The 9,683-nt window shown below is 43.3% G+C and overlaps 2 protein-coding genes across 3 annotated transcripts; one reads left to right on the plus strand and one right to left on the minus strand.

Moving 5' to 3' along the window:
- Positions 1-433: 433 nt before the first annotated feature.
- smim20 (small integral membrane protein 20) lies at positions 434-2,322 on the minus strand. Its single transcript, XM_031749336.2, has 3 exons — positions 2,180-2,322; positions 1,282-1,338; positions 434-626 (listed from the first exon to the last, which is right to left on the minus strand). The coding sequence occupies exons 1-3, from the start codon at positions 2,286-2,288 to the stop codon at positions 583-585; spliced, it is 210 nt and encodes a 69-aa protein (XP_031605196.1). The 5' UTR covers positions 2,289-2,322; the 3' UTR covers positions 434-582.
- On the plus strand, positions 2,306-9,616 carry man2b2 (mannosidase, alpha, class 2B, member 2). Of its 2 annotated transcripts, none has more exons than XM_031749335.2 (19): positions 2,306-2,651; positions 2,746-2,892; positions 3,028-3,133; positions 3,807-3,979; positions 4,071-4,186; positions 4,290-4,467; positions 5,015-5,213; positions 5,335-5,525; positions 5,676-5,847; positions 6,003-6,142; positions 7,047-7,300; positions 7,405-7,596; positions 7,735-7,978; positions 8,058-8,168; positions 8,256-8,448; positions 8,668-8,814; positions 8,904-9,016; positions 9,118-9,235; positions 9,327-9,616. In XM_031749335.2, exons 1-19 carry the CDS (start codon positions 2,328-2,330, stop codon positions 9,425-9,427), a joined length of 3,219 nt encoding a protein of 1,072 aa, XP_031605195.1. In that variant the 5' UTR covers positions 2,306-2,327; the 3' UTR covers positions 9,428-9,616. The 2 variants fall into 2 exon arrangements, with proteins under 2 accessions (XP_031605195.1, XP_031605194.1); XM_031749334.2 differs by having other exon boundaries at positions 6,006-6,142.
- Positions 9,617-9,683: the final 67 nt, after the last annotated feature.

Here is a 9,683-nt window from a genome sequence, read left to right on the forward strand (position 1 = left end):
CTGTCTCTACTGTTTCCATTTTGGAAGATGATACCGCACATTGCTGGACATTGTCCCTCATCTGCTGAACCGATTTAATGACTCTCGCATCAACTAAATCAAAATAAAATGTCAAAAGGGATTCCTGTGAATGAGATGGGTAAACAAACCACTGCATTTTATTATAATTTCCTACAGGCTGCATACCAGAGCAAAGCTTTTTTGGAAATACAATGGTTTTTCCAAAATATCTCAGATGCACAAACAAGACATTACACAGTCCACTGCCTTTAGCGGGAACACACAGGAGTGGTGCGCCCTCATGTGGGCAACAGGAGACCAGCAGGTGGCTTTAGGTTGAATTTAGGGTAAAAACAAAACAGTCATTGTTTTGTATCTGTGCTTCTGTGTAGCTAGCCGTCCTCCATCCAAACACAAGAAAAAGATATCCACGTTTGGGTTCTTAAGTAGTTGATTATAGTTTATTTAACAGGTAACTTATCACTCAACAGTCATTCACTCACGCACACCAAGCACATATCAAAAAGACACTCTGTACTCAGAGTCTGCAGCAGCGTCTCAGTGAAGGGGTCACTGTGGTCATCATTTGCTTGCAGGCTTGAATGGATCAGACCATATCTTCATACCTTCAGACAAAAAAAAAAAGAGACACAGAGACAGAGAGCTCTCATTAATAATAATCACACACATATATAGACTGTATCAGTCTATCGGTCATGGATTGGCCTCTCCAGATGCTGGACCTCAACATTGCTGAAGCAGTGTGAGATCGTCTTAACAGAGAACAGAACAAAAGGCAGAAACATCCAAAGAGGGGGTTTAAATGTCCTTCAAGAAGCCTGAAGAACTATTCCTGAAGACTACTTAAAGAAATGACAAGAAAGCTAACTTGAGGCAACTGCTGTTGTGATTTAGTGCTATATAAATAAAATTGAATTGCGTAAGAGTGTTCAGGCTGTGATGAAGAATAAAGGTGGTCATACTAAATACTGACTTTCAAACTCATTAGGATTGTACAAACTCTGTTTTTGCCTTTATATACTGTAATTCCATGTATGTTTGCACAATAACTTACTGAAGCCGTTTCCCATTTTCGTTGCAAAATATAAAGAAATGAGGAGTGTTTTAAGACCTTTGCACAGTACTGTACTTGAGAGAAAATATAACAATAGCGATCCCCTTTACTCTTAAGATATATGTTGTAATTCATGAATTTTTATGTACAGTATGCAAGCTGTACAAACAAGCTGATAACAGATCAAATCTACTAAGCACACTTACCCGCCGGCTGCACATCTGCCTGGTTGATCCCTGCCCGGTTCACCTTTTGGACTTCTCCTAGCAAGGACAGAACAACATAGCAATTTAGGTAAATGTATGGAGAGAAAAAAACAACAACTTGCAGCTAAAGTCACTGATATAAACAATTTCCTTTCCTACAGCTGATTATTACCAGTTTCTACTGTCTTCATGTCCCATGTATGTCAGGACGACAGCTCTCCATGTACCTGATAATGACTATATTTGTCTTAGCTCAGCGGTCCCCAACCTTTTTTGCGCCACGGACCGGTTCATGCCCGACAATATTTTCACGGACCGGCAATGAGGTGTCGCGGATGAATACAACAAAATAAAACTAGTGCCGGTACCGAAAAAAAGAAGATTTATTCATAACACACGGGAAAAGACCCAGGAAAACCGAGTTAACGATAAAAACGATAACAAAATAACGTTGAAAACCGATAAAAACCCTGAAAACCATACATTTCACACCTGAGCCTCAACTCTCGCGGCCCGGTACCAAACGACTCACGGACCGGTACCGGTCCGAGGCCCGGGGGTTGGGGACCGCTGTCTTAGCTGACATAACTCCCTTTAAAACAGGGAAGAAATGTAGTAGTAATAAACGTATTAGCTGGATTTATTCAAGTCAAATAATGTTCATGATCACCTTTGACTCCAACAGGCGCTCTAACTGAATGTATGGGTTTGTTAAATGAGTTACCTCAATGGCACTCTTTAAGCTAGCTAAGCTAAACAAGCCTACACGGACTGCTTATCATTTGTGTAGTAAAGTGACATTTAGCTCAGCCGTAACTAAGGAGAATTATAAACGACATTAGGCCAGGCTTTATAAACTAATTGTGTAACTAAATGAAAGCAAAGAAAGCGTACTCACTGTACTCGTCTTTGTGTGTGAGGGGGTAAAAAAATATGGGGTAAAACGCGGCAGCAACGGCCGTCACAAACCCTCCAAACACCAACATTATTCTCGTGTTTTTAGACATTTTCTCTGCTGGGTAGAAAAATATCGCTCTCACCTCCAAATGTGCGCACTGTTTACATTGACTGCTTCCGGTGAAAAGGTCACCGTAGCCTTTAAAAAAAGGCGACACGACAAGTCGGCGGTTTGGTGTGTCTGGGCTTCCGTCGTCAGAGTCACATGCCGCAGCACAACAATAATAAGGAAGTCGGCGAAGTTATCTAAGCCGTCTTCTCTCGTATGGGATTCAAAGATGGGATTTGTAGCGGCTGTCGTGTTTGCTGTTTGCTGCTGGTTCTCGCATGGAGTGGCAGGGCAAGAAGAGCCGATTCAGACATTTGTGATCCCCCACAGTCACATGGATGTTGGCTGGGTGTACACTATCCAGGTAGGTGTCTTTAACCCGGCTTTAAACTTGAGATGCATTTAACGCGCAGGTTGGGCTTTAATCTGGGTAAATGTGTTTATAAATGTGAGTGCAGGAGAGTATGCACGCCTATGCAGCTAATGTGTACAGCAGTGTGACTGAGGAGCTGTCAAAGGTTAAAGAGCGCAGGTTCATCGCTGTGGAGCAGGAGTTTTTCCGTCTCTGGTGGGACACCGTGGCCTCGGACACACAAAAGAAACAGGTGAGGACATGTATTCACGGCTACCTGACTGTGGAGGGCACACGATAATGCCCCCAAAATGAAACATCCAAGCTGTTTTCTCTCAGATTAACCCTGCCGTGTTTTTTGTGCACATGCCTCTCTCTTTCTCTCCAGGTACGACAGCTTATCAAAGAAGGTCGTCTTGAGTTCATCATCGGAGGTCAAGTGATGCACGATGAGGCTGTAACTGACCTGGACGATGACATCTTGCAGATGATGGGTAACGCCACACACGTCCTGCTCCTTCAGTCCACAGCTGCAGCAATAACTTACAGTGGTTCTAAAAATGTGAACAATTCCTGTTAAAATGTCAGGTTTTTGTTGTTAAAACAAAAATAAGACCACAATAAACCATCACAAAACCCCGAGATTTTAACAGGAGTGTGTACAGTTTAGTTTTATTTATATAGCACCACAGTCACAACAACAGTCCCCTCAAGGTGCCTTATATTGTAAGGTAAAGACCCTAGAGCAGGGGTCCCCAATCCCAGTCCACGAGGGCCGGTGTCCCTGCAGGTTTTAGATGCGTTCTTGATCCATCACAGCTGATTTAAATGGATAAATTACCTTCTCAACATGTCTTGAAGTTCTCCAGAGGCCTGGTAATGAACTAATCATGTGATTCAGGTGTGTTGACCCAGGGTGAGATCTAAAACCTGCAGGGACACCAGCCCCTGTGGACTGGGATTGGGGACCCCTGCTCTAGAGTAATAGTGAGAAAACCCCAATGATCAAGTGACAGCATATAAGTAAGCGCCTGGTGACAGCGGGAAGGAAAAACTCCCCTTTGGCAGGAAGAAACCTCCAGCAGAACCAGGCTCAGGGAGGAACACGCACTGTGCATTTGTTATATCCACAGTATATAGTAACCAAGAACCTCCCTGCTGTTTCAGAGGGTCATGGCTTCCTGTATGAGACGTTTGGGGTGCGTCCTCAGTTCTCATGGCATGTGGATCCTTTCGGAGCCTCTGCCACCACCCCTGTACTGTTTGCCCTGGCTGGATTCAATGCACATCTCATCTCTCGCATTGATTATGACCTTAAGGATATCATGCAGAAAAACAAGGTAACTCAACATAAAAATAAAAGTCGCATGGTTGTCTCAATCTGTGGTCCAAATATTTATAGCTAATCTAGTTTTATGTTTCCTAACACAGAAACTTCAGTTTGTATGGCGAGGCTCTCCCTCGTTGAAATCACAGCAAGAGATCTTCACTCACACCATGGACCAGTTCAGCTATTGCACTCCATCCTACCTGCCGTTCTCCAACCGGTGCTTCATTTTTAGCTTCTCTGCTGCTTTATGTTACATTTGTGGTCGTCATTAATAAGATATATCTTTAATAACCCTTCTTGTTCTTCCTCATATGTCTCAGTTCCGGGTTCTATTGGAATGGAGTTGCCTTGTTTCCGGACCCACCTAAAGATGGAGTTTACCCCAACATGAGCCTACCCGTGACCAAGGAAACAGTCCATGCTTACGCCAAGACCATGGTGGAGAACATCAAGCAGAGAGCAGCGTGGTTTAGAACTAATCATGTACTTTGGCCATGGGTAAGTCAAAAGGAACTGTAAAACCATCCAGCCACCTTGTATCAAATCCAAGTAACAGCCTCAAGGTATTAAAAATGCAGTTCCCGAAAAGGCCCTAAAAAAGGCGAGCTCCAAAAAGTGAGTAAATCCTCACAAACCCCTGTGTAGAAGTGTCAAACTTCAGGTTAAAAGCATGTTTAAAGCTTGTAAAGCAAAACAAAAGAACTTTTGTTGTTTTTGAACTACTTTTAAAGATGTTATCTGACAAATAATATTGCTTGGTGTGGGTAACGGCACCAATAAACCATAAAAGAAGCTATCTTTTATTTGACCCTAATCAAGCTAGATTGTAAGCTGATGACTTACCACTTCGCTCTCTTTTCCAATTAATGATCTGTTACAAAGAAAAAATGGGAAACTTCAAAATGAAGTTTCAAAGTAGGACTCTACTGTGGAAGTGTCCATCTTTTATATACAGTCTATGGTAAACGTATCTAAGGTTTGGGACAAAATGTGGGAGTTATTTTTGTGAAACAGCCCACTCACATGTGCGATCGTCATGTTGTAGGGCTGTGACAAACAGTTCTACAACTCATCAGTACAGTTCAACAACATGGACCCTCTGATGAAGTACATCAACCAGAACAGCAAAGAGTTTGGGGTAACAGTCCAGTACGCCACTCTGAGTGAATACTTCCAGACCATCTACCAATCAAATCTAACCTGGGAGGTACGTGGGAGTGAAGACTTCCTGCCATATTCAACCGGTAAGAAATCGATATCAAAACAGTGAGGAGTGCTCTTTATATAGAGTACTGTGTATTTGAAAACCGGAAACGCTGTCTCGTACAAACTTCATGTAAATTGGAAATGTGTCGCACTTTTTAGAGCCCTACCAGGCATGGACGGGGTTTTACGCCTCCAGAAACGTCCTGAAAGGCGTGGCGCGACAGGCCAGCTCCAGGCTGTACGCAGCAGAGACCCTCTTCACCCGCTACCGAATCAGCTTCCCAGATGGACCTGTGGCCAAGGACTGGGCCCTGGACAAACTCAGAGTGCTGCGCTGGGCGGTTTCTGAGGTATTCCTGAAACATAGTGAGATAACAAATACTGCAAAACATTGAAGGTGCAATAAATATATATGGATTAGAAGGCAACGCAATCATCATGCTAAATACTTCTCTGTAATTAAGTTCAAACATTCAGTTGGTAGTGGTTTGGTATTCCAGGTGCAGCATCATGATGGCATCACTGGCACGGAGTCTCCCAAAGTGGCTGACATGTACCTGCAGCATCTCCTGCAGGCCATGATGGGAGCAGAGGAGCTCCTAGCTGCTCTCTTTCTGCTGCCCCACAACCTCCAGAGTCCCAGCATCCTTGGCGAGCGCTACCCTACAAAAGGTTTCAATAATCTGATATTTCTGCAGTGCTTCCACTTTAAAAAAAAAACTGTTTTTATAATAATTAACTGAGCTAAACAGAGCATGTTAGCCAGTGCATGTCTTTGCATGTAAAAGTAAAAAAGGAAGTAAACTGGTCATCGATTTGCTCTGTAGCAGATGTTGATCAGACTTTGGAGCAGCATGTCATCGTTTATAACCCTTTGGCGTGGAACATCACCACGATCGTCAACGTAACCGTGACGCAGCCAAGCGCAGCCGTGTTTGATGATGATGGACAGCCTGTCCCTGCTCAGGTACTGTTGTTTTGATGCTGGTAACCATTGTGTAATGCTTTTTTTTGTTTTTGTTTTTTTTTTAATATGTTGATAGGTGAATGGGAAATATGTGCAGAGATTTACAGAAATGTGCAAACATGCATGAAAATGCAGTATTGGATGGGGGGTATCATCACTTTTATAATAGATGGAGTACCTGCTGGTCCTGATGCATCTCTCAGGTGCTCTAAAAGGTCTTTACTGGGGTTTTTGCATATTTCTTAAGGTTATGATTTTCAGATACTCTTCATCTGCTGAAAGCTTTTAAGGCCTTTGTCCTGCATTTATTCAGTTTCCTTAAATTCTTTAAGGATGTACTGAGATATCATGTTGAGATATGCCACGTTTTCAGCTAATATCTCTTTGGGGATCATCTTGTTGGTGCAAAAAACTATTTTATGTGTTATCTTTGACATTTATCATGGATTCAACTAAATAAATGGGAAAAAATTATGTGTTTTTTCTGATAGGCTGCTGGTTCTGTGCTAAATTGTCTGTTATGTGCAGACAAAACACTGTTTCATTCTCTGAGTTAGATGTCTTTTATGCTCAAATGATTTATAGGTCAGTGTCTTAATAAACAAGCATTGATCTGAAAATGGTCAGATACTATTTTATTTATTTATTTATTTTTTTTTAAAGAGGAGTGACTCAACACTTTTGCACAGTACCGTATATTGACAGTAAACAATGCTAAAGCGCAGTGTATCAGCAAGTATAGAAGCATCTACATAGATAAAGTTGGTAGCATTAGCCATCAAGTCTTTTTTAATTATATTAGAACAACTAAGAGTCAAAGAGTCAAGTGATTCATTTTTCCTGAATGAGCAATTTTATCTGCATTTGTATGTATTAATCTCAACTCTTCCCCTGTCTGTTTCAGATCCAGGGGTCAGCACACTCCAATGCGACCTACGACCTTTTCATCGTGGTGGAACTTGGAGGCCTTCAGTACAGGAAATACTTAATTAAGTTCCCCGAGAATTCCAAGGCTTATGAAGCTAAGGCCGTTTCGTTCGAGAGACGCAGCGTGAAGGACCGGGCGAAAGCAGGGAGGCGACTACTTCCTGTTCTCAGCGAATGTTACGAACTCTTGTTCGACCAGGACACCAATCTACTGCACAGCATCACCTATCTGTAAGAGTTTAAGCCTCCATCAGGCCATTCCTCTTGTTCAGGTGTCATACTTTAATGAATGGAAGTGGTTTTCATGCATGTCTGCAACTTTTCATCCACGGCAGTGAGGAGAAAAGGAGAGTAATGATCACACAGGATTTCTGGGAATATGATGCCAATGGAGACGTAAAAGCGGGGCCCATTTCTGATAACTACATCTTCAGCGCTAATGGTTCAGCTGTGCGGGCCTACAAGGCTGTGGAAATGGAGATAATCCCAGGGAAGATTGTCACTGAGATCAGGCAGTACTTCTACAGGTGAGCAACAGTGACAAGTAGTCACATCTATTTGGGTTATATTTTTTGTTATGGGAGTCATCTTGCTCTTCCCTTACTGCTAAAGCTACCACTAGTTTTTATGATCACGCTCACATTTTGAAATCTTCCATGTTCTAGAGAGGAGAGCGATAAAGACTACGCCTACTCCATTACCACTCGTGTCCCAGAATGCTTTGGGACCAAGCTGCCGTGTCACAGGCTGGAGCAGACCTACTCTCTGGGCCCACTCAGCCTCAACACAGAGGTCGTACTCAGGACCAGCACCTCAGTGAAGAACAACAGGACCCTGTACTCGGACGACAATGGCTATCAGATGATGAAGAGGACATACAGGAAATTCACAAACAACACTTTAGCACGAGTAGGTGTTTTCAGGAATGCCTTTCTTGAGACATTTTAGTGCAACATGTCGAATAATCTATATATGACACGTTTTGCAGAACTACTTCCCTATGGTGCGCACGGCTTACATTGAGGATGACCTCAGCAGGCTGGTGCTCGTCAGCGACAGAGCTCACGGTGTGTCGAGCCAAACTGATGGACAACTGGAGGTATAGAAAACAAAAAGACGTGCAAACAAGCTGGCTGGGCAGCCCCTTCACCCAGAAGGCTACCTAACATCTCGTCTCCTGCTCCAGGTCATGCTCCATCGCCGGCTTTGGAACAACTTGCAGTGGAACCTCGGGTACAACCTGACTCTAAATGACAGCTCTGTTGTGAGGCCCACGCTGTGGATGATGCTGGGCTCTGTGAGCGCAACCTCGAAGCTGTACCAAAGGGAGGCGGTGCAGCTGCAGCACAGACCTGTCGTCATGCCCATAGACCAGCCTCGTAAGTGCTTACCACATACAGTGGTGGGCCTGATGTCATGCTAATCCGCAAATTACCATGACATTCATGCCCATGAGTGGATATAAACTTGTGACCACTACTACAACCCTGCGAGTCATCATCCTCATCTGTGGTTTTCATTGTCACCTCAGTAAAATGTCCATACAAGCAGCTTAATTTCAACCTTTCACATCACTTCTCAAACTCTTGTACACTCAGAGAAGCCCTGGCAGGTGAAGGAGCCCAAGCGTGGTTCTCCTTTGCGTTCGGTTGTTCTGCCGCCCAACCTCCACCTGCTCAGCCTCAGCATCCCCGGGTGGAACTACTGCTCCAATCACAGCGTTCACCTCAGCCACATACAGTCAGGTCAGCTGTGAGAAACAGTGGGCTAGTTTTTATTTACTATTTTGCAGATTTCCACTGTTTGAGTTAATTTCCATGTGGCATACATCCAGGTAAAGATTTGCACTCGCAGCCAGACTATGATCGGATCCTGTTGAGAATTATGCATCTCTTCGAAGAGGGAGAGGACCCCGAGCTTTCGAAGCCAGTCACCATAAACTTAAAGGTGCAGATAAAAGGAAAACTTGATACTGATAAATGAAAAAAGTTGGGATTTTCATTTTTTTGACTTGTTTATTTTGTTGTTTTTTTTACAACGGTGAACAGGAAGCTCTGCAAGGCATGGGCGAAGTGAAGGGCGTGGAGGAGCGTTCTCTGACAGGGACCTGGGATATCGCCAGTCTGCAGAGGTGGAAATGGAAAACTGCAGATAACTTGGAAAAAGGTGAGAGAAACAGATCTGAACTGATTCAGTTTTTATGAAAAACAAAACAAAAATCATCCCTTTACCCATTTTTACTTTCTCTCTCCTTTAGACAACAAACAGCAGCGGAGACAGGACGACGATTTCACTGTGACCATCTCCCCTAAAGAGATCAGGACCTTCTTTGTTCACTTTGTCTCCAGGAACTTTTAGGCTGAGCCTTCCTTTGTCTTCTGTGAAGATCACTCTGCTTTACATTAAACACAGCAGCACATTATAAAGCCTCTTTATCCTTTGCTGCACTGTTCACTAATGCTCTTTTTGCACATGTGTTGATTTGTTGATCAGATGTGAATTTGCTGTGCCTGTTGAATCAGAATAAAATGATTGTTTTTCTTCAAATGTCTGACTTCACTCTTACATAAAGTCACCTGATGGTGTACTTCGGTCAGCTGCTAATCACCAATTC

Source organism: Oreochromis aureus, linkage group 3 (genome assembly GCF_013358895.1).
Source record: "Oreochromis aureus strain Israel breed Guangdong linkage group 3, ZZ_aureus, whole genome shotgun sequence".
NCBI classification, from domain to species: Eukaryota; Metazoa; Chordata; class Actinopteri; order Cichliformes; family Cichlidae; genus Oreochromis; species Oreochromis aureus.